At 55.6% G+C, this 23,785-nt stretch overlaps 1 protein-coding gene across 2 annotated transcripts in view; it reads right to left on the bottom strand.

Moving 5' to 3' along the window:
* Nucleotides 1-14,602, bottom strand: part of PIAS4 (protein inhibitor of activated STAT 4) — a 30,242-nt gene extending 15,640 nt beyond the window's left edge. Inside the window, exons 1-2 of one of the 2 annotated variants that reach the window (XM_037994594.2) lie at nt 14,480-14,602; nt 9,375-9,801 (exon numbers count right to left, since the gene is read on the bottom strand). In XM_037994594.2, coding sequence (XP_037850522.1) covers nt 9,375-9,801; nt 14,480-14,506 — 454 coding nt within the window. In that variant the 5' untranslated portion in view covers nt 14,507-14,602. Of the gene's footprint in view, nt 1-9,374; nt 9,802-11,772; nt 12,047-14,479 lie in introns of those variants that run through there. The other variant, XM_037994593.2, reaches the window with a different exon arrangement.
* Nucleotides 14,603-23,785: the final 9,183 nt, after the last annotated feature.

Consider the following 23,785-nt stretch of genomic DNA (forward strand, 5'->3'; position numbering starts at 1 on the left):
CTCAAAAAAAAAAAAAAATTAGCCAGGCGTGGTTCAGGCACCTGTAATCCCAGCTACTTGGGAGGCTGAGGCAGGAGAACTGCTTGAAGCTGGGAGGTGGAGGTTGCAGTGAGTGGAGATCACACCACTGCCTGGGCGACAGAGCGAGACTGTTTCCAAAAAAACCCCCAAAACACAAAAACAAAAACAAACGAACGAAACTCTAGCTGAACAACAAAAAGACAGAGAGAACACAAACTACCCATATCAGAAACGAAAGAGAAACACAGTACAGACCCTACAGCTTTTTGGTCCAACAGAGGAAGAAAAGGTGCACCGCACCTTCATGCCAATGAATCTGACAACTCAGTGACAAATTCTTCCAAAGATGCACATTACCAAAACGGGTACTAAAAGATACAGGAAGTTTGAAAAGTGTGTTACCTGTTAAGGAATTTGGATCCATAATTAAAACCTTTTCTGAAAACTGCAGGTCCAGGTCGGGCGCGGTGGCTCACCCCTGTAATCCCAGCACTTTGGGGACTGAGGTGGGCGGATCGCTTGAGCCCAGGAGTTTGAGGCCAGCCTGGGCAACATAGTGAGACCCTGTCTCTACAAAAAATTTTTAAATTAGCCAGGTGTGGAGGCATGCACCACCTGTAGTCCCAGCTACCTTGGAGGCTGAGGCAGGAGGATCGCTTGAGCCCAGGAGGTGGAGGCTGCAGTGAGCTGTGATCGCACCACTGCACTCCAGCCTGGGCAACAGAACCAGACCCCATCTCAAAAAAAAAAAAAAAGAAAAGAAAAGAAAAAGAAAACTACAGGTCCATATTGGTGAATTCTATAAAACATTTTGGAAAGAAACCACATAAACTGTACGTAAACGCTTTCAAACAACAGAGAAGGAAAAAATACTAGTTACTTTACAAGGCCAGCATAACTCTGATACCAAAACCTCACAACATGACGTCAAGGAAGGAAAATTACCAATAAATGCCCCTCACGAACACAGATGTAAAATCCTCCACAAAATATCAGCCAGTATTTCAGGCCCCTGCGATTTGTGTGAGAAATCTAAGACCGGTATGAATCCTCTCTACACACCCAGGTCAGGCGCGGTGGCTCATGCCTGGAATCCCAGCACTGTGGAGGCCAAGGCGGGTGGATCACTTGAGGTCAGGGGTTCGAGACCAGCCTGGACAATATGGTAACCCCATCTCTACTAAAAATACAAAAATTAACCAGGCGTGGTGACACGCGCCTGTAATCCCAGCTACTCGGGACGCTAAGGAGAATCGCTTAAACCCAGGAGGCGGAGGTTGCAGTGAACCGAGACTGGGTCACTGTACTCCAGCCTGGGTGACAGAGTGAGGCTCCGTATCAATAAAATAAAATGAGGTAAAATAAAGTAAAATACCTCTCTACACATCCACTAGCATGGCTAAAATGAAAAGACTGGCAACTCTACGAGGTGGCGAGGGTGTAGAGCAAACTCTCTGCTGGTGGGGTTTTAAGACAGTACAATCACTTCGGGAAACTGCCCTTATAAAGGTAAGCACAGACCTACCCCAGCACCCGGGAATCCCACTCCGAAGTATTTTCCTTCAGTAAATGAAAACATGCATTCAGAGACTTGCAGGCTGGGTACGGCGGTTCATGCCTGGAATCCCAGCACTTCAGGAGGCCAAGGTAGGAGGATCGCTTTAGCACAGTAGTTGGAGACCAGCCTGGGTAACACAGTGAGACCTTGTCTCTAAAAAGCCATTTTTAAATGAGCCTGAGCCAGGTGTGCTGGTGTGCAGCTGTCATCCCTGCGACGCAGGAGACTGAGGCGAGAGGATTGCTTGGGCTCAGAAGTTTGAGACCAGCCTGGGCAACACAGCAAGACTACGTCTACGTTAAAAAATATATTTAGACGTAAATCAAAAACGCTGAGCGGCTTGCATGCCCTGCCATCGCTTGTGTAATGAAAACGGAGGGAAGGAATCTGAGTAAATGCCTATCTGTCTATAAGTGTAAAAAAATATCAAAGGAGCGTGGGGGAGAATCTGGCCACAATGGCAGCCTTGGAGTGGCCAGGAGACAACATGGCGGGCAAGCCCTTTAGAACAAGGACGGCGAACTGCCCCCGGTAAAAGCTGGAGTTCATCAGCTTCGCAGGCCACACTCTCTGTGTTATGAGCAGGAGACTGCCCAGTCCTGGAAAGGTGCTCCCAGGACGGCAGCGCACACAGCGGTGTGGCCTGCACCTATGACAGGGCCTTTACAAGAACCGGAGCCATGGGATCAGACCTCAACTGCCAGCACCGTCTTGGAACTTTCTCAATTAAAACCCATGAGAAGAGGTAACGATGTAAAAAGTACATCTGCTTTAGGGTCAGAAGCTCAGACTGCCGGCTGGGCGTGGTGGCTCATGGGTGGCTCACGGGAAGCCCAGCTACTCGGGAAGCTAAGGCAGAATGGCTTGAACCCAGGAGGTGTAGCTTGCAGTGAGCCGAACTTGTACCACTGCACTCCAGCCTGGGCCACAGAGCCAGACTCTGTCTCAGAAAAAAAAAAAAAGAACAGACTGCCTGGGCTCGGATCCCAGCCCTGCCAGGGCCTCTGTGGCCTGAGCCTGCATGTCCGGCCCATGCTGACCCGTTTCTTCGGGAACCGGTGCCGGGTCTGTGGCTGGCCCTCAGGAAGAGGGGGCTACTGCAGCAGTGGCATTGCCACAAGGGCCACAGTGCCACAGCCTCTTCCCGTTTATGTGCTGAGGGCACAGCCAGTCTGCAGAGGTGATGGGCTGTGGATGCCCAGCTGGGCCCCTGAGGAAGGCCGCCTAATTGGGAGGGTGGGGCACACAGGCCACCTGTAGACACACCCAGATCTGTCCCAAGCGCTGGGGAGCAATGGTTCAGGGCAGGAGCCGACACCTGAGCTGGGCCTTGAGCTTCCAGGCTGGGTCAGAGGTGAAAACACGGATACTCCACCCCTCAGTGTCTCAGGAGGAATTAGGGGAGGAAGGTGGGTCCCCAGTAGGCAGCAAGCCCGTGCCTGGGGCAGAAAGGGCCCAGTCACTGAAGACCAAAACTTTGGGGTCCCTGCCCTGGGAGGGTTCCCTGCCCTGGGAGGCTCCCTCTGGGGGAGGCCAGGCTGTGCTTCTCTGCTGGGGGCCTGGGAGATGCCCTGTGCTCTGACGGCTCTGCTGTGCCACTCGCCCCAGGCCGCTCACGGATCCCCCCAAACACCTGGCCCCCCTCTGCTGGGGAAGGGGCTGTGGCTGGCCCTCAGGAAGAGGAGCTACCGCAAACCTTCTCTTCTGCCCTCAGGGTCAGCTGTTTGGGGCCAGAAACCCAGATGGCATCCACGCAGCCCCTGTCTCTGCCGTCCTACAAACATCCACTCCCCCAGCCGGTCCTGTCAGTTCTGCTTTCAAATGCCACCCGATGCGGACACCTGCCCCCAGCTCTGCTGGTCTCAGCAGCCAGAGCCTGCTCCCTGGGCTGGCTCTGCAGGAGACCCCTGGCCCTCAGCACCCCTGTTCAGGGCCACACCCACCCCGGCACACACACGGCCACCACCCTGGCCTCCTGCTTGGGCCCTACCAGCCATGCTGCCTCAGGGACTCTGCACACGCCATTCCCTTTTCTGGAACCTTCCTCTCCCGACCAGCCTCATGGCCCTATATTTGTCTTCACACAAATGTAACCAGAAAGAAAGGCTTCCCTGAGCACCTCATTTAAAAACTGCACCCCCTCGCCCCGCTTTTCTCCAAACCTTCTCCCTCCAAGGATCGACTCAGTTTCCCTGTATCACTCTGCTGCTCCCTCTTGTTGGGCCACTGAAGCACGAAGTTCCCCGAGGGGGAGATGGTTTCGTGGGCTGCCCGGCACCCGCGGGCCACAGGACCAAGGCACAGGCGCTGCTGAAATAGATGCACCTTTGCGGCCAGGTGCAAGGCTGGGCCCTGCCAGGCAGAGCCGGCTCTGGGATAAGGTGCTCAGCAAGGCCATCCAGCCCGGGCATGCAAAGCAGCCCATGGGCCCAATCCGAGGGCCCAACAAGAAGGGCCCAGCCGCTGGCTCCACCCAAGGCTGCCAGGGAGCCTCGTGAGATGCCGCTGACATGAATATTTAACGCCAGGAGCAGATGCTCACAGCATGGGGGGTGGTTATAAAACAGCAGCCAGGACAGCCACACGCTCCTACAATCACACAGGCAAAGGGGGAAGGCGGCAAGCACGGCCCGCTGCGCCGAAGCGGCCCGCTTGGGCAGCAGGACGCCAGCCGGGCTGCTCTGCTGTTGACTCCAGTTTTCTAGGACAGGCGCATCATTGTGCAAGTGTAAATAGAAACGAAACACAGGGAGATTCTAAAAGGCTGATCGGGGCCGGGCACGGTGGCTCACGCCTGTAATCCCAGCACTTTGGGAGGCCAAGGCGGGTGGATCACGAGGTCAGGAGATCGAGACCATCCTGGCTAACACAGTGAAACCTCGTCTCTACTGAAAAATACAAAAAACTAGCCGGGCGCGGTGGTGGCCCCTGTAGTCCCAGCTACTCAGGAGGCTGAGGCAGGAGAATAGTGTGAACCCGGGAGGCGGAGCTTGCAGTGAGCCGAGATTGTGCCACTGCACTCCAGGCTGGGCGACAAGAGCAAGACTCCATCTCAAAAATAAAAAAATTTTAAAAAAGCTGATCGGGGCCGGGCGCGGTGTCTCAAGCCTGTAATCCCAGCACTTTGGGAGGCCGAGGCGGGTGGATCACGAGGTCAGGAGATCGAGACCATCCTGGCTAACACCGTGAAACCCCGTCTCTACTAAAAATACAAAAAACTAGCCGGGCGTGGTGGCGGGCGCCTGTAGTCCCAGCTACTCGGAGGCTGAGGCAGGAGAATGGCGTAAAACCCGGGAGGCGGAGCTTGCAGTGAGCCGAGATCGCGCCACTGCACTCCAGCCTGGGTGACACAGCGAGACTCTGTCTCAAAAAAAAAAAAAAAAAAAAAAAAAAAAAGCTGATCGGATGGGACCATTCCGCCTCCAGCTGGCCCATGTGCTGGCCCCCTCCTCCAGGCTGTCCCCTCCCCAGCACGTACAAGTTCTCTAACTCCCAGACCTGCCCTGTCCAGCTAAGAGCTACCAGCACCAATTTCCCACCCCAGGTCCCCCAGATCAAGAGTAGAGGCAGCACAGTCAGGTATGAGGGACACGGGGGCACTGTGCTGGAGGGGTGAGGAACAGGTGCCCCTGGCTAGGCACAGAGGGCAGTGCTGACAGCTCCACCCATCAGCGAGAACATTCACAGGCTGCCATGGCAGGGGGACCAGTGGGCAGGAAGCAGAGCAGGAGGCTGTGGCCGGCAGGCAGGTGGGGAACTGGGCTGGGCAGGATAGGGGCCACAGGGGACAGGAGAAGGACCAGTGGGATGTGGGGGTGGTTGTCAGCAGTCCCCCAGCTGGTAGCAGTGGGCACATCCCTCCTCCTCAACCAGAAGGCCTGGACCTGGGGCAGAGCTGGCGGAGTCCCCTTGTTCCCCAATCATAGGCACGGGAAGTGCCAGCGGGCCGAGTGGGTCAGACCACCCCACACACGGGACAGTGACACAGGATGGCCCGTGCCCCCCAGGCTCCCAGTGTGCAGACGGACAGATGGTGGGCCTGGGCAGGCAGCAGGCCTGGCTGTGGAAGGCAGGTGGCCACTTGCCTCCTGCACCTCTCAGTTTCCTCACTGACCCCCAAAATCATACCAGAACCTCAGGGGCGCTGCAGCCCTCGGGGAAAGGAGAGTAGCTTCCAGCCTTCCCTGGACCCACCATTCTCGGGTTCCAGCCTCTGCCGCCTGCGCCCAGGCTGCCGCATCCCTCCTCCTGGGCATACCACACTCTGGCCACAATGGACTCCATTCAGCCCTGTGAATGAGCCCTCTCTGGCCATCGGCCTCTGCCCTCACTGCCCTCTGCCTGGAGTACACTCCCCTGCCCCTCCCCTCTGCCCAGAGTACACTCCCCTGCCCCCCATCTCTGCCTGGCTTCTTGGGAGTCACCCTCAGGTCTGGACTGGAAGCTGCTGCCTCCAGGAAGCCTTCCTGACTGCTACCTCCTCACAAATGTAGAGTGAATGGCTCCCGCTACCGACAGCTGCCCCTGAAAGCCCTCTGCCTGCCACGAGATGCTCATCACCTGGCACTTCTGTATGGCACCTGAGCAGGGACCATGCTACCTCGCTGTGGCCTGGGCAATGCTCGCCCAAGGGCTTCAGAGACTGAAGAGCACGTGTGCCTACACACAGCACAGCACAGCACAGCACATGCCCGACTGGCGGCTCTTGGCTAGTGCCAGGGCTTCCTGCCTCTGGGGGCGTCTGAAGCTGTGGTGACAGGGGCTCCACTCTGCACAGCAGGCGGGCAACCAGGCAGATTCCTCGGGGTGCCCGCTGTGGGCTGAGGCCCTGGAGGAGCAGCTCTGTGCCGGGCCAGCGTGTGTCCTTCCTTCTGCCCCACATCTCCTGACAGCCTCTCTTCCCATGTACCCTGACAGGAGGGTCAGGCCCCCTAGCTGGACTCCCCAGGTGGTGCAGGCTGGGAAGGGGTGGGGCGGGCTTCCAAGGGGTGGGGTGGGCTTCCTTGCTGAGAGGCAGGACAGGGTCCCCAGCCTTCACGAGGTCCAGGCCAGAGCCTCTGCTCAGAGGCAGGACCCAGTTGGCTCAGAATAAGGGAAGGCAGGCCGCTGTGTGACCTTGGGCCATTCTCCGCACTGTTCTGGGCGCCGGCCCCGTCCCCACACATGGTACCTCCCACTAGAGCCCATCATCTGTGGCCCGAGGCCCCCGTAGCCTGCTCTGCAGCTCTGTCACCCCCTCCCCCAGCCCAGCATTCCGCGCCATGTGATTTATGGCTCCTGTCCGCCTGGCGCAGTCTCCATCCTGGAGCCGGCCGGCGGCTATTCCGGGGAAACAGACCAGAGCAGTGGGCCTCACGCTGGCCGGTGGGTCACAGCCAGAGGCGGGGGCAAGGGGGAAGCCGGTGGAACTGGGTCCTCCTGAGGCGGCCCCCCGCAAGGCCAGCACCACAGAGTGCAACCTGGGGAGGAACACAGCCCAGGGTCGGGGTGGAGGGATGGCATCTCAGGCCCTGAAACCAAGGGGAGCACTGCTTTGGGGCCAGGGTCTATGCTCCAGGAAACCTCTGAGGACCCAGGCATTCCCTGGGGCGAGGGTCCCCCAAGAGCATGGGAATCCAGGAAAGGGGGTTCACCTGGCGGCCTAGGATGGAGAGGGAGCCAGTGGGAAGTAGAGGCAGGGTGGGGTTGGCCTCTTTGTTCTGAGCCGCCAGCAGAGTCACACTGGTGTAGACAGGGGAGCTGGCTCTCCCGGAGATCAGGTGACCGGGGTCCCTGGGGGCTCAGGGCACAGCGATGCATTGTGGGATGGAGCTACTGGTCCCCGTGCAGGAAGGAAGACGGTCAGCCCCGTCCCCCGCCCTGGACCAAGCCTGCCCTGCTGCTCCCGGGAAAGCCCAGCCTCCCTGTGATGCAGGTCCTTCCCAAGGCCCAAGCTTCAGAGATAGCCAGCTCTGCCCAAGAACCCGCCAAGGGGAACCACTTCCCTCATGAGGCAGCAAAGGCCGGGAAAGTCAGGCCAAGGCCCCGAGTCCCCCAGGACAGGAGCTGCTGGGCCAACCTGCTCCCCAGGAGGCTGCCTCTAGACACCTCCTGCAAAAGAAAAAAGGTAGAGGCGGAGCCTCACTTGGAAGGCGGAGCCTTAGGCTGGAGGGAGGAGCCTCGGCTGCTTCAGGAACCACCGGCAGCATCTTCCTACCTCCTCCACCTCCTCCATCCTCACTTGGAAGCACAGCCCCTCCAACCTAACCTCACAAAGTCCCAGGGTTGTAGGTGGGAGGGGAATGGAGGCCAGTTCCCCTTCCCCACACCCCCATTGACCCTGCCTCCCGGGGCAGGGGAGGGGGGCCAGCTGGCACCCAGTGGACTGAAGCGTGCCAGAGAGGAGCCCTCAGGCCACAGCAGGGACCAGGCAGGTCGCTGGGTCAGCAGGGTGGGAGGGGGCGTGCAGAGGCTTCCTGAACCTCGCGGCCTTGGTCCCGTTCCCTGCTGCATATCCATGCCTGGTGCCCATCACGCACCCACCCAGCAGGCACTCCCACGTTTACTGTACTCCGACGTTTACTGCGCGACGTTTACTGCGAAGGAAAGAGTGAGGGCAGGGGAAGGGAGGCAGGAAGAAGAGACCTCCAGGCACACAGAGGACCTGGTAAAATCTGAGCGCCTTGGGGCACAGGTCCGCAAAAGGCCCAGGATGTTCCGCTCCCTAACTGGGAGTCCCAGAGGCTGTACACTCTTCCTGCCCTGGGGGCTGGGGCTGCGCTGGCCTCCCCGACCCTGAGCTCAGGGCTATGGTTGAGGCAGAGACTGGGCTTGATACCCACCTGCAGCCTGAATGGTCACGGCTGCTGGGAGGCGCCAGGGGCCTGTCCACACTGCTGCGGGCTGCGAGGTCGTGACACACAGTTCCTGCTCAGTCAGTGCTTGCAGACAAAGACATGAGAGAGAGAAGCACGGAGCCCAGCACCTCTCCTCTGCCTGGGATCACCCTGAGCCCCCAGCACGCCTGGTGCGCACAGCCTGGCAGTGACCTGAGCCCGCTGACCAAGGCCATACCTGCAGGCTGCCAGCGAGGAACCAGAGCCTAGGGGAAGGAGGGAAGGCCGATGCCACTGGCCAGCTCCCTTTCCATGGGGAATAAGCAGGGAAACCAGGTTCCCAGGTGACCCTGGTCACCCTTGGCCCTGGCAGTCACAGCCTGGTGCGGTCCCTGCCTGCGCCACAGAGTCTGTGAGCAATGGACTCCATGGGGGAGACGGCAAGGCGTGTCCGAGGCTGGGTCATAAAAAGGGCTCCAGCTCCCAGCTGGACGTACACGCTCGCTACCCTAGGGTGAGGGAGCCACCAGGCTGAGGAAGCCCAGGCAGCCCGTGCAGGAGGCCGCACAGTGAGGACCTGGGGACTACGGCCAAAAGCCGGTGAGGAGCTGTGGCCTGCCAGCCACCACATGAGGAAGTGGCTGCTCCAGCCCTGGTCGAGCCTCCGAATGACGTGGCTCCAGCCTGACTGAGCCTCATGAGAGCCCCCGAGCCCCAATGCCCCGCAACGTGGCTTGCGGGTTCCTGAGAGCTAACAGACGCCCACTGCTCCATTTCAGGGTAACTTGTAACACACCAAGGGGTGACCAATATCAAAGATGGTCCCTTTGCTTCCAGGGAAGGACAGCCCTGGCCACCGTGGCCCCCGCCCTGGCCGCGCCAGAGAACATCACTCAAGGTCGGCTGCGTGGCTGGGCTGGACTGGGCGACAGGGCCTAGGTGAGGCCTCCCGTCGCAGCCTCCCAGGGGCGGCCACTCACCTAACTCGGTGGGCTTCAGCAGCTCGTCCAGCATATTAAAGAAGGGCAGCTTCACCAGACGGACTTCTGGCTTAAGGGTCTTGGCGGGCAACCGTCCCAGTCCGTTTAAGTACTTCCCGTAGAGCACGGGGTAGTCAATATTGGGGCCTGCCAGCGGAGTCCTGGGCACAGCGCTGGCCCGGTCGTAGGTGGAGTGCATGGTCAGGGGGTCCAGGGGCCGGTGTGGCTGTTGGGCAGGCTCCGAGTTCTTCTTGGCGTAGCGGGTCTCGTACAGCTCCTTGATTTTTTTGAACAACTCGGGGCTACAGTCAAACTGCACCAGCTGGAGGGCCCTGGTGACGAGCTCGTGCTTCAGTCCGCTCTTACTCCGGCCCACGAAACCCAGGAGCATCTGAAGGTCGGAGACTCGAAAACTCATCACCATGTTCTGAGGAGGAGCAAGCACACACAACTCAGAGGGCAGAGCTGCGAGGCAGGAGACTCCGCAAAGGCCAGGCCCTGAGGCGGGGGCCGTGAGAGACACCCACTCGCCAGGAAGCGCCACCCTTGGCTGGGGCTGGTGGAGTGCCCTGCCCCTACGGTGCCCCCTCCCAGCAAAGCCCTGCCCCTCCCTCCTCCTCATCAAACTTTCCCCAGCATCGCCAACGCAGCAAAAGCGCCTCTGACTAGGCCCCCCTTCTATTTTAGGTTCTCTTTCCCTGTCTTCAGCCTGAAAGCATCCCCATGGCAGGAACTGGGCATCGTGCTTTACTTGTAAACGGCCTCTGCCAGTGCCTTGCCAGCAAACACCAAGTGCCTCTCTGACCCTCAGTCTCTTCGTCGGGAGGATAATGACATAAAGCACTGGCTGGGCGGGCGCTCAACCCTTGTCAGCCACAGATATGTTTTCCCTTCGGTCTCGCCAACGGTAGCCACAGTTTACTTAGCACTAATCACCTGCCGGGAACCGAGTCGGTCACGTGATTATATATTTAACTCTGATCCTTAAAACACCCCTGCTAGGCTGGTGCGTGAACTCTGTCACAAAAGAGGAACTGTCGGCTCAGAGGTGGCAGTGCCAAGATCCAAACCCAGACCTGGCTCTGAAGCCAGGGGCGGTCCCTGCTGCCACACTATCCTCCGGACAGCAACACAGGGCCGGGCCTGTGGGGGCCTCCGAAACATCTACCCATCATTCCAGCAGGGTTTCGTCCCCTCGGCCCTGTGGACACTGGGGCCGTCCCGGGCACTGTGGGGTGCTAAACACCCACAGTTCATGACAACCAAATACATCTCCAGACATCGCCGTGAGTCCCTGGGGGACTGGTCCGAGGGGAAGGCAGCAGCCACAGGGGCTGTTGCGGGACCTGGGCCAAAGTGACGAATGAGGCTTGGCAGGACCTGGCCCTCATCCCCCCACAGGGCCTCTCCAGCGAAATCAAACCAAACAAGAGAGCCCAGCTGACCCTAGTGTTTGATGTGGGGTAGCCTGGCAGTGGCCTCCCCTCCATGAGGGGTAGGACCATGAACAGGAAAGAGGGCTCAACAGGCTGCAGAAGCCAGGTGTCCTCGAACGATGGGCTGGCAGGCTTTCAGGGCCACCCACCCTCAGCCCTGAAGCTGGCCTGGGATGAATGAGATGTGGTGGGAAAGAGAAACTTCCAGGAGGAATGGAGAAAAAGCTCAAGCGTCAAGGGTGGTAAGGAAAGCTGGCAGGCACCCGAAGAAACCGATAAATCATTCAAACTCCACTCGAAAGACCCTGAGGGTCAAAGCCAGAGGCAGTCCCACTGGAGTGTCTACACTGCGGCCTCCGTGCCAGGAAGCGCTGGGGTTTCCAGCTCCCGGCTGCCCCAGGGTGAGGCCAGGAGCCTAGCCGCCCACTTCAGCACCAAGGCTGCAGCAGCCGGGGCCACTGCAGGGTCCTCATCTGTCAACTCTGATTCCTTCCAGCTGTACCAGGCCGGGATCCTGCTGAAGACGGAGAGGCTGTCCCGGCTCAAAACGACAGGGACGCACGTGTGGGTGGCCCAGTCCTGCCCTACGAGCCTCGGGAGCAGCCTCTTCCCATATCAGGGCTGCGCGGCCCCATGACTGTGAAGAACCAGGATGCCAGCGTCTGCTCCCTGCCAGGCACCAGCGAGGCCTGTGTCGCTAATTTCACAATGACCACACCCATCGTGTAGGTGAGGAAACCGAGGCTCACAGAGAGAAGTGGCTGGCCCAGAGCCTCCCTAGTACATGCATGGGACTGGCATCGGCCCCTCGGCCCTGGGCTCCCCAGAGTGTTCCCGTCCGCTGCCAGGGACCCTCACTCACCAGCACACTAGCTATGGGGACCTGCGTGGTCTGCTGGGCCTCAGAGTCAGTGATACTTTGAAAACAAAAATGCCTCACCTCCCTTGGCCTGACTTCCTACCTTGTGCAGAAAACAAAAAGGCTTGCGGACAAGATGTTTCTTCTGGAAGTGGCCCAAGGCCTTAGCAGGGAGAGACGATGTCATGTGGACACTTCACACTGGCAGCCTGGTCGAAGGCAGGTGGGCTCAGGAACCTGCTGACATCCTGGCACCCCGGGAGCCTCCGCCCCGCCCAGGCTGGACAGTGGAGCCCCAGCTCCCACTTCCCGGAGCACACCCCTTAGGCGGCCATATGTTCACGACTCAGATTTCCCGGCAGCTGCCACCTCAGAGGAGCCTGCCCTTGACACTGGAGGGAATGCGGGGGGGACAAGAATTCAGGAAGAAGCCCCAAATGCCCCAGGATCACTTCCTGCCCTGGCTCTGAGCTGACCTGCCTGCCGTCAGAGCTGTGTTTATAAACAGCGCCAGGCACCGGCAGCTTCCAGAGTTTCAACTTCAGGCTTGCCTGGAAGTCTCGTGGGGAGACATCAGCCGAAACACAGCAGCTGCACTGAACCTTTCCTCCAGCACAGGCCCCTCGGAGCACTGGGGGAAGCTCAGGAAGGCGCCTCTTTCCAGGAAAGTGGAGATGTGTGCTGCGGACTATTTCAGGGAGCTCACAGACACCCCTGCCCCAAACCTGCCTCCAAGTCTCAAGCTGAGAGTCTCAGATTTCAAAGTTCACCAACAAGCCCCCAACATTCATCCCTCCGAGCAGTCTGTGATGCACCCCCATAAGACAGAATCTGCAGCCATGAATATGACAGGCTGGGGAAGGTCCCTGTAAAAAAGGGGATGTTTCAATGACATTTAAGGTACTCGGAGGGGCAGCAATGGACTCAGGAAGAAAGAAGGCTCCCTGGGGTCCAGGCCCCCTTGAATGGAAGCTCACGGTTTAGAGAACCTGAAAGAAGGATCAACTTGATTTAATTGAGGTGGGGGGACCCAGTCACCAGAGGGTCAAGGAAAGTTCATCAGATCATATTTCAAGGCCTGGATGGTACAAAAGAGTGCAGACCCTGCCCTCAGCCAGGGTGGGGGTGGGGAGTCCAGGGTCACAGCTCCAAGTCCAGAAAGGAGGTTACATTTCAGGACTCCAGGGCACTTCAAGCCCAGAGCCTGCCACCTCGGGTTTACAGAGTTCAGGCCTCTACATCTCCAGGGCGAGTCTCCACTTTTCAAAACTCTAGAGAGGGACAGAAGTGTGTGCGGGGCGGGGGAGAGGGCAGGGTTGGGAGGCGAAGAGAGGTGTATGCTGTAATCACAGAGCCCTGAGCGCTGTGTTTTCAGATCCCAGTGGGTAATGTGAGAGGACTGAGAAGAAAATATGTACAGGTCAGGACTGTGGGGAGGGAAGACGTGAAGGGGGATGGGGGAGGGAGAGGTCCCCTAACCTCCCTGGAAGCCGTGGTTTTGCGGGCACTTCTAAGGGTTTTAGACCCTCAGCTTTAGGCAGGCACCTACAAGAAGGTACATCCCCTGGAATGCGGATACTGGGAGCTCAATCCTAGGATTAAAATGGGTTCCAAGCTAGGAGATGGTATCTATGGAACATGGGACCTGCACAGGATCCGTAGTATAAAAGAGTAGCAGCAGAAGTTATTCTAAAGAGGCCAATCTTGGACCCAATGGGGACCCTCCAGAGATCAACATAAGAGAATAGGCAGAAAGACAGGAGACCTTAAAAACCAAAGCTGGGGTGCATAAAGATTCTGGGGGCTGTGCAGGGAGGGAGGGTGTCTGACCTAAAAAGTAGACTCGCTCAAGAACAGAAAATAAGAGAAGCAGCCAAGGTTTGAAGACAGTATCTGATGCTGCACAGGTGAGGTTTAGAGCCCCCTGAAACAGAATTAGTAGTCTTAGATTCTGTCCCAACGGGAATGAGGTAGGACCAAAGCACAGTTCAGGATTTAAGATTTAAAGAAAGGAGAATAAGGAAAGTCTTTGACGAAGAAAAGTGGTCAGGACTCTATCCTATGGGGAGGGAAAGGAGGGGCCCAGTCTTCCCCCAGCGCCCACTCCAGCGTGTGAGAGACGGTGTCGGGAAGGGGGCGGGGTTCTGGGACCAATGCAGGAGCTGAAGAGGGGCTCAAGCCCGAGCCTGGATTCCAGACCCCAAGAGGACGTGCTGTGTCTTGGAAGTGGTCTCAGGGCCCTGACTCCTCTACCTGGACGGTGGCAGGACACTCTCCGGGACTCAGGGGACCCTTCCAAGCCGGAGACTCGCAAACCCCAGTCTGGCCTGTTGGGCGGGGACGAGACCCAGATACCAGTCTTGGGAGCCCTGCGGGCGGGGAGGCGCAGACACTCCCCCCTACACACCAGCCAAAGAGCAAAGACCCCGGCTCGGAACCAAGAGAGCAACGAGAAGCTCAACACGTCCCGTAGCCCGGGAGAACGGTGCCTCAACCGGGAGGCGCGGCCCTGGCCTGGCGCTTAGGGACCGGGACTCCAAGGGCTCGGGCTGGGTGGGGGGGACCCTGCCTGAAGCCGGGGGAGCGACCCCCGGAGCGAAGACCCGGGTGAGGCAGGAGGGCCCCGCCCCCGGCCTCCCCGCCCCCCGCCCTCACCCTGAGACCTGGGGTCGGGGTCTGGGGGCCGGGACGGCGAGCCGCGGGCCGGCCGCGCTGTGGGGCCCCGGACAGAAGGCGCAGACCTCAACCCGCGGCCCGGCCCCCGCCCTCTCGCCCACTTGCCCCGGCCGGTGCCGCCGCCGCTCACTCACTTTGGCCTCCACCAGCTCCGCCGCCATCTTGGCCACCAGCGTCCCCCGCGCCGGGAGCCCCCAGCCGTCGCGTCACGTGACCGCCCACCACTCGCGGGCGGGGCCGCCACCCGAGCCAATTAGCACCCGCGCGCGCTCCTCCCGCCGCCCGTGCGCGCTGTTGCGTCCTGCGCAGGCGCGCGCGGCCGCCGCCCGGGCCTCGGGCCAATCAGGTCTGCCCTACACCGGCCCCTTCCCCCCCACCCTTCTTCTCTCGCTCACGGCGACCACGCCCACCCCTGGCGGCGTCTGACTCCTTAAAGGGGTACGAGCCCTGCGCAGGTGGGGACGGTGCTGGGTTGCCTCTAGGGAGGGAGGGCGGGAGGGGGCGGTGGCAATGACAACAATGCGACCAGGTGCCGTGGCTTCCTGCGCGCTGCGGCCGCCAGGTGCGTGTCCAGACTCCCGGCGGCGTCGGGCAGGGAATGGTTGCTCCGCCGCAGCAGTCGCCAGTGCGTGCAGTGCGACGCCTTGCAGCGCCGCGTGGTGCACGCTCCACGGGCCCCGACGCCCCGTGCACTGCACATCCGGGTCCTGGTGTGCAGATGGGGCGTGGGCTCGGCACCCAGTTGGCTGGGGGCGCCAGGCGGAGAAAAGCGGGACACCTGCTCCCAAATTCTTCGGAGATCGGGCAGCCCTCACGTCTTTGCACCCTCCCATCCTGCCTCCTCACCCATGGGAAACCTTGGATCTGCACCAGCTGGGACCTCTCCTGCTCCAAAGCGCTCCTTGGTTGGCTTTGGAGCCAAGTGGCTTAGTGCCCGTAGAAGTGGAGTTCAAACTTCAGTAATGAAGTATTTTAGTGCATTTATTTTTTGTTTTTATTTTTGTAGAGACGAGAATGTCATTATGTTGTCCAGGCTGGTCTCGAATGTCTGGGTTTAAATGATCCTCCTGGCTGGACCTCCCAAAGTGCTGGGAATACAGGTATGAGTCACCACACCCGGCTAGTCCAACATTTTAAACATAGAAAAATCAATGCAAAAGAGTCCATGATGGATGAAATACCAAATTGTTATTTATTTATTTATTTTCGAGACAGAGTTTTACTCTTGTTGCCCAAGCTGGAGTGCAATGGCACGATCTCAGCTCACTGCAACCTCCATCTCCCGGATTCAAGGGATTGTCCTGCCTCAGCCTCCCAAGTAGCTGGGATTACAGGTGACTGCCACTACGCCCAGCTAATTTTTTTTTTTGGCCAGGCTGGTCTCCAACCCCTGACCTCAAGTGATCTGCCCGCTTCAACCTCCCAAAGTGCTGGGATTACAGGCATGAGCCATCATGCCTGGCCTCTTTTTTTTTTTTTTTTTGAGAGTCTTGCTCTGTCGCCCAGGCTGGAGTGCAGGGGAGCAATCTCCGGTCATTGCAACCTCTGCCTCCTGGGTTCAAGCGATTCCCCTGCCTCAACCTCCCTAGTAGCTGGGATTACAGGCGTGCACCACCGTACCCAGCTAATTTTTGTTTTGTTTTGTTTTTGAGATGGAGTCTCACTTTCACCAGGGTGGAGTGCAGTGGCGCAATCTCAGCTCACTGCATCCTCTGCCTCCCGGGTTCAAGTGATTCTCCTGCCTCAGCCTCCCGAGTAGCTGGGACTACAGATGGGCACCATCACACCCAGCTAACTTTTGTATTTTTAGTAGAGATGGAGTTTCGCTATGTTGGCCAGACTGGTCTACGAACTCCTGACCTCAGGTGAGCCACCTGCCTCGGCCTCCCAAAGTGCTGGGATTACAGGTGTTAGCCACCGCGCCCAGCCTGAAATACTAAAATTTGAAGTAAAGAGCCAGACATAGGGGTGTGCGCCTGTGGTCTCAGCTACTCAGGAGGCTGAGGCAGGAGGATCCCTTGAGCCCAGGAGTTCGAGGCTGCAGTGAGCTTTCATCATGTCACTGGGCGACAAAATTATCGGAGACGGTTGTTTTGGACTAAGCTCTTGCACTAGGCACCAACAGACTGGAATAAATAAAACACAGCTACTCACACTCAGATTCTAAGTCACCACGATAAAACTAAGTTGTTATCTGACCTTTGGGGAAATCAGGAGGGAGCCCTCTCAGCCAATTTTCTTTTCTTTTCTTTTCTTTTTTGGAGGAGCCTCGCATTTGTCGCCTAGGCTGGGATGCAAGGGCGCAATCTCGGCTCACTGGAACCTCTGCCTCCCAGGTTCAAGCGATTCTCCTGCCTCAGCCTCCCGAGTAGCTGGAATTATAGGTGCCTGCCACCACACCTGGCTAATCTTTTTGTATTTTTAGTAGAGATGGGTTTTCACCATGTTGGCCAGGCTGGTCACGAACTCCTGGCCTCAGATGATCCGCCCGCCTCAGCCTCCCAAATGCTGGGATTACAGGCGTGAGCCCCCACTGCCCGGCCAGTCAATTTTCCAAACAGGCCAGTTTCAGTCTTCAGTGGGCAATGCTCTGAAGTTCCCTCTGCTTAATTGCTTTAATCCTTATACAAAAAAAACTAGCCTGAAACAACCTAATGGTAACTAATGACTTAAGACATTCTTTGCTGTTGGGTTTTTGGTTGGTTGGTTTGTTTTTGAGATAGGGTTTCTGTTTCCTAGGTTGTCGTGCAGTGGTTTAATCATGGTTCACTGCAGCCTCAACTGCCCAGGCTCAGGTGATCCTCCTACCTCAGCCTCCTGAGTAGCTGGGACTACAGATGCACACCACCACACCTGGCTAATTTTTGTATTTTTTGTCAAGATGGGATTTTGACGAATTGCCCAGGCTGCTGTCGAACTCCTGAGCTCAAGGGATCCTCCCAAAGAACTGGGATTACAGACATGAGCCACCCGGCCCAGCCTGTTCTTTGCTTTTGCTCTCTACAACCCTTCTCTGCCTGTAGAGTCAACCTCCTCTGCCCAACTGATTGGAACAATTACCCTATTTTATGGAATGAAGTGTAGCAAATTGCAGTGAAGCCAGTTAATGTCCTTAAATGTGTTAAAATGTTGTCCATTGACAACAGAACCCAGCTCTGCCATTGCACGTATGAGTCTGACCTCACCTTCATTCCAGCCCTGCTGATTCTGCTGGGGATGGTTTTTTGTTTTTGTTTTTGTTTTGTTTTGTTTTGTTTTGTTTTGAGACAGAGTCTGGCTCTGTCGCCCAGGCTGGAGTGCAGTGGCCGGATCTCAGCTCACTGCAAGCTCCGCCTCCCGGGTTTACGCCATTCTCCTGCCTCAGCCTCCGGAGTAGCTGGGACTACAGGCGCCCGCCACCGCGCCCGGCTAGTTTTTTGTATTTTTAGTAGAGACGGGGTTTCACCGTGTTCGCCAGGATGGTCTCGATCTCCTGACCTTGTGATCCGCCCGTCTCGGCCTCCCAAAGTGCTGGGATTACAGGCTTGAGCCACCGCGCCCGGCCTGTTTTGTTTTTTTAGACAGGATCTTGCTGAGTCGCCCAGGCTGCAGTACAGTGGTGCGATCTCGGCTCACTGCAATGTCCGCCTCTCACATTCAAGCGATTCTCATGCTTCAGCCTCCCAAATAACTGGGATTACAGGCGTGTGCCACCACACCAGGCTAATTTTTGTAATGTTATTTTATTTTATTTTAATTTTCTTGAGACAGGGTCTCTCTCTGTCACTCAGGCTGGAGTGCAGTGGTGGGATGTTGGCTCACTTCAACCTCCACCTCTCAGGATCAAGAGATTCTCCTGCCTCAGCCTCCCAGGCAGTGGGGATTACAGGTGTGCACCACCACACCGGCTAATTTTTGGTATTTTTAGTAGAAACAAGGTTTGACCATGTTGGTCAGGCTGGTCTCGAACTCCTGACCTTCAGTGATCTGCTGGCCAGATCTTCAGCCTGGGTGACAGAGTCTCAAAAAAAAAAAAAAAAAAAAAATTAAAAAAAAAAAATACAACCATGTTGTGTTGTCAAAACCTGGGCGTTAATGTTAGTATAATGGAATCAACTCAAGTGCAGACATTATTTGGATTTCACCCGTTTTTACATGCACCTTCCTGTGTGTGTGTGTGTTTGGGTCTATGAATTTTTTATTTTTTTTTTCTTTTGAGACAGAGTCGCGCTCTGTTGCCCAGGCTGGAGTGCAGTGGTGTGATCTCGGCTCACTGCAACCTCCGCTTCCCAGGTTCAAGCAACTCTCGTGCCTCAGCCTCCCGAGTAGCTGCAATTACAGGTAGGCACCACCACACTCAGTTAATTTTTATAATTTTACTAGAGAACGGGGTTTTGCCATGTTGCCCAGGCTGGTCTTGAAGTCCTGACCTTAAGTGATCCACCTGCCTCAATCTCTCAAAGGGCTGGGATTACAGGCATGAGACAGTGTGCCTGGCAGTTCTGTGAAATTTTGTCTCACTTGTAGATTCCTGCAACCCTTGTGGTCTGAAGGTTCTGTGTAATCATGGTACTGTGTCTGTGTTTTAAAATATGTTTTGGGCTGGGTGCCTGGTTCAAACCTGTAATCCCAGCCCTCTGGGAGGCTGAGGGAGGAGGATCACTTAAGCCCAGGAGTTTGGGACCAGCCAGGAAACGTAACACAAGATCCCCATTTCTACAAAAAAATTTATTTTATTTTATTTTTATTCTTTATTTTTTTGCGATGGAGTCTGGGTCTGTTGCCTAGGCTGCAGTGCAATGGCATGATCTCAGCTTACTGCAGCTTCCGCCTCCTGGGTTCCAGCAATTCTTCTGCCTCAGCCCCCCGACTAACTGGGACTACAGCTGCGTGCTACCACACCCAGCTAATTTTTGTATTTTTAGTAGAAACGGGGTTTCAGCATGTTGGCCAGGCTGGTCTTGAACTCTGAACCTCAGGTGATCTGCCCACCTCGGCCTCCCAAAGTGCTGGGATTACAGGTGTGAGCCACTGTGCCTGGCCCCCCCAATTTTTTTTTTTAATTAGCTTGCCATGGAGGCACATACCTTTAGTGCCAGCTACTCCAGAGACTGAAGCAGGAGGATCACTGGAGCCCAGGACTTTGAGGCTGCAGTGAGCTATGATAGCACCACTGTACTCCGGCCTGAGTGACAGCCAGACCCTGTCTCAAAAGTAACTATAATAAATCAATAAAGAGTCTTTATCAGTTACAAACAACTGCCAAGCATATTTACAGAAAAAATGGTATAGGATTTGCAATGAAATAATTGGAAGAGGCCGGCCACTGTGGCTCACGCCTGTAATCCCAGCAACTTTGGGAGCCCGAGGCGGGCAGATCACCCGAGGTCGGGAGTTCGAGACCAGCCTGACCAACATGGAGAAACCCTGTCTCTACCAAAAATACAAAATTATCCGGGTGTAGTGGTACATGCCTGTAATCCCAGCTACTCAGGAGGCTGAGGCAGGAGAATCGCTTGAACCTGGGAGGCAGAGGTTGTGGTGAGCTTAGATAGCACCACTGCACTCCAGCCTGGGCAACAAGAGCAAAACTCGGTCTCAAAAAAAAAAAAAAAAAAAAAAAAAAGAAGAAAACAAATAATGGGAATGGGAAGAGTATTGAGGGAGAAAAATAAAACAAAATGGATTTTGTGTTGCCAATTGTTGAACCTGAAGGATGGATGAGGAGGGACTCAGGACGTTCTGTACCTAAAATTGCTGAGCCGTAGCCCGGTGCAGTGGCTCATACCTGTAATCCCAGCACTTTGGGAGGCCAAGGCAGGCAGATTGCTTGAGGCCAGAAGTTTGAGACCAGCCTGCCCAACGTGGTGAAACTCGGTCTCTACTAAAAATACAAAAATTAGCTGGGCATGATGGTGGGCACCTATAATCCCAGCTACTCAAGAGGCTGAGGCAGGAGAATTGCTTGAACCTGGGACGCGGAGGTTACAGTGAGCTGAGATTGAACCACTGCACTCCAGCCTGGGCGACAGAGTGAGACTCCGTCTCAAAAAAATAAAAAAGGCCGGGCGTGGTGGCTCACGCCTGTAATCCCAGCACTTTGGGAGGCTGAGGTGGGCAGATCACGAGGTCAGGAGATTGAGACCATCCTGGCAAATGCAGTGAAACCCCGTCTCTACTAAAAAATACAAAAAAATTAGCCGGGCATGGTGGCGGGCGCCTGTAGTCCCAGCTTCTCAGAGGCTGAGGCAGGCGAATGGCATGAACCCGGGAGGCGGCGGAGCTTACAGTGAGTGGAGATCATGCCACTGCACTCCAATCTGGGTGACAGAGCCAGACTCCATCTCAAAAAAATAATAATAATAATAAATAAATTAAAAAAATAAAAAATTGCAGCCAGGTGTGGTGGCTCATGCCTGTAATCCCAGCACTTTGGGAGGCCGAGGCGGGTGGATCATGAGGTCAGGAGATTAAGACCATCATGGCTAACACAGTGAAACCCCGTCTCTACTAAAAATACAAAAAATTAGCTGGGCGTGGTGGCGGCGCCTGTGGTCCCAGCTACTCGGGAGGCTGAGGCAGGAGAATGGCGTGAACCTGGGAGGCGGAGCTTGCAGTGAGCTGAGATCCGACCACTGCACTCCAGCCTGGGCGACAGAACGAGACTCCGTCTCAAAAAAAAAATAATAATAATAATTAAAAAAAAAAAATTGCTGAGCCCTGTCTTAGAAACTGTCAGAATAAGGTGTTTCCATGTTAGCTGCATCCCCATCGACCCCTCATTCTCTGATGATGAAAGCCAGGATCCGATAGGAACACCTGCCCAGGCATTGACTAAGCCACTGTCTTGTTTTCTGGTTCAGGGATCTGCAAACATTTTCTGTAGAGATCAGGGACGTATTTTCTGCTTCTGGACCACATATAATGTCTAGAGCAATTACTCAACTCTGCCATCTAAGGGTAAAAGAAACCGTAGACTATAAATAAACAAGTGGGCCAGGCGCGGTGGCTCATGCCTGTAATCCCAGCACTTTGGGAGGCCGAGGCAGGCAGATCATGAGGTCAGGAGATCGAGACCATCCTGGCTAACACGGTGAAACCCCGTCTCTACTAAAAACACATACACAAAAACTAGCCGGGCGTGGTGGCAGGTGCCTGTAGTCCCAGCTACTCAGGAGGCTGAGGCAGGAGAATGGCGTGAGCCCAAGAGACAGAGCTTGCAGTGCGTTGAGATTGTGCCACTGCACTCCAGCCTGGGTGACAGAGCAAGACTCTGTCTCAAAAATAAATAAATAAATAAATAAATAAATAAAATAACAAAGGTGTCAAGTTAGATTAGGGCTGAGGGCTGTAGCTTGCTAATCTTTGTTAGAGATGCTTAGACTCAGTGGTGACCACAAAAGGCAAAATTCCCTGTCCTCGTGGAATTGACATTCCAGGAAGGAGATAAACAACAAACAAAATCAAACACTAATTGAAGGTCCAGGCGCAGTGGTGCACACCTGTAATCCCAGCACTTTAGGAGGCCGAGGCGGGCAGATCACCTGCGGCCCGGAGTTCGAGACCAGCCTGGCCAAGATGGTGAAAACCCATCTTTACCAAAAATACAAAAATTAGCTGGGCGTGGTGGTACACACCTGTAATCGCAGCTACTTGGGAGGCTGAGGCAGGAGAATCGCTTGAACCCGGGAGATGGAGGTTGCAGTGATCCGAGATCGCACCATTGTACTCCAGCCTGGGCGATGGAGGGAGACTCCATCTCAAAAAAAAAAAAAAAAAAAAAGGCTAAATACAGAACATGTTCAGACACTGATGGGAGGTAGACAGATAAGAAAGAGGAGAGGGAAGCTATGGAAAATCCCCGCATGACCAATTTAAAGCTTTACAGCCTGTTTTAGGACAAAATTCATCAGTTCTAAATCAGATCCTTTGCAATTTTGACAAAATTCACAAACCACCTCCACTGTTATGTAAGATACATAGATAGATGGGGAGAGGTAGATACACATACAGAGAGTTATTCCCTTTTTGCACTTAAATAAATGGAGTCGTTTCCTGGGCAAAAATGCCTATGAGCCAGGCGCGGTGGCTCACGCCTGTAATCCCAGCACTTTAGGAGGCCGAGGCGGGCCGATCACGAGGTCAGGAGTTCAAGACCAGCCTGGCCAACATGGTGAAACCCCGTCTGTACTAAAAATACAAAAAAAATGAGCAGGGCATGGTGGCACGCACCTGTAACCCTAGCCACTTATGATGCTGAGGCAGGAGAATCTCTTGAACCTGGGAGACGGAGGTTGCAGTAAGCCGAGATCACGACACTGCACTCCAGCCTGGGTAACAGAGGGAGATTCCGTCTTTAAAATGATGATAATGATAATAATAATACTTACGAAATTGTGAATTGGGTGTTAGCTGAATATTAAAAGCATCTTGGCCGGGTGCGGTGGCTCAAGCCTGTAATCCCAGCACTTTGGGAGGCCGAGACAGGCGGATCACGAGGTCAAGAGATCAAGACCATCCTGGCTAACACGGTGAAACCCTGTCTCTACTAAAAAATACAAAAAAACTAGCCGGGCGAGGTGACGGGTGCCTGTAGTCCCAGCTACTGGGAAGGCTGAGGCAGGAGAATGGTGTCAACCCGGGAGGTGAAGCTTGCAGTGAGCTGATATCTGGTCACTGCACTCCAGCCTGGGCGACAGAGCAAGACTCCGTCTCAAAAAAAAACAAAAAACAAAAAAAAACTCAGGTATAGTGGTGTGAACTTCTAGTCCCAGCTAATCAGAAGGCTGAGGTGGGAGAACTGCTTGAGCCTGGGAGGTTGAGGCTGCAGTGAGCTACGATCACACCAGTGCACTCCAGCCTGGGTAACAGTGAGATGCTGTCTAAAAACAAACAAGTAAATAATTGAATTGAGAGTTAAGGAATTTGTTCTCTCTCCCACCACCCCACCCTCAGGGCATTTTCTCAGGGACACAGAAGTCTCTTTCATAGAAATAACCACCCACCTACTATTTTTTTTTCTTTCTGAGACTGAGTCTCCCTCTATCACCCGGGCTGGAGTGCAGTGGCACAATCTTGGCTCACTGCAACCTCCGCCTCTTGGGCTCAAGCAATCCTCCCACCTCAGCCTCCTGAGTAGCTGGTTTTACAGCCACATGCCACCATGCCCAGCTAATTTTTTTGCAGCTTTTGTAGAGATGAGGAGAATCGCTTGAGGTGGATGTTGCAGTGAGCTGAGATCATGCCACTGCACTCCAGCCTGGCGACAGCGAGATTCTGTCTCAAAAAACAAAACAAAACAAACAAACAAACTCCTGGACTCAAGTGATCCTCCTGCCTCAGCCTCCCAAGTAGTTGAGACTACAGGCGTGCACGATCATGCCCAGCTTATTAAAAAAGGTTTCCGGAGGGCCGGGCGTGGTGGCTCACACCTGTAATCCCAGCACTTTGGGAGGCTGAGG

Source organism: Chlorocebus sabaeus, chromosome 6, assembly GCF_047675955.1.
Source record: "Chlorocebus sabaeus isolate Y175 chromosome 6, mChlSab1.0.hap1, whole genome shotgun sequence".
In the NCBI taxonomy this organism is placed as follows: domain Eukaryota; kingdom Metazoa; phylum Chordata; class Mammalia; order Primates; family Cercopithecidae; genus Chlorocebus; species Chlorocebus sabaeus.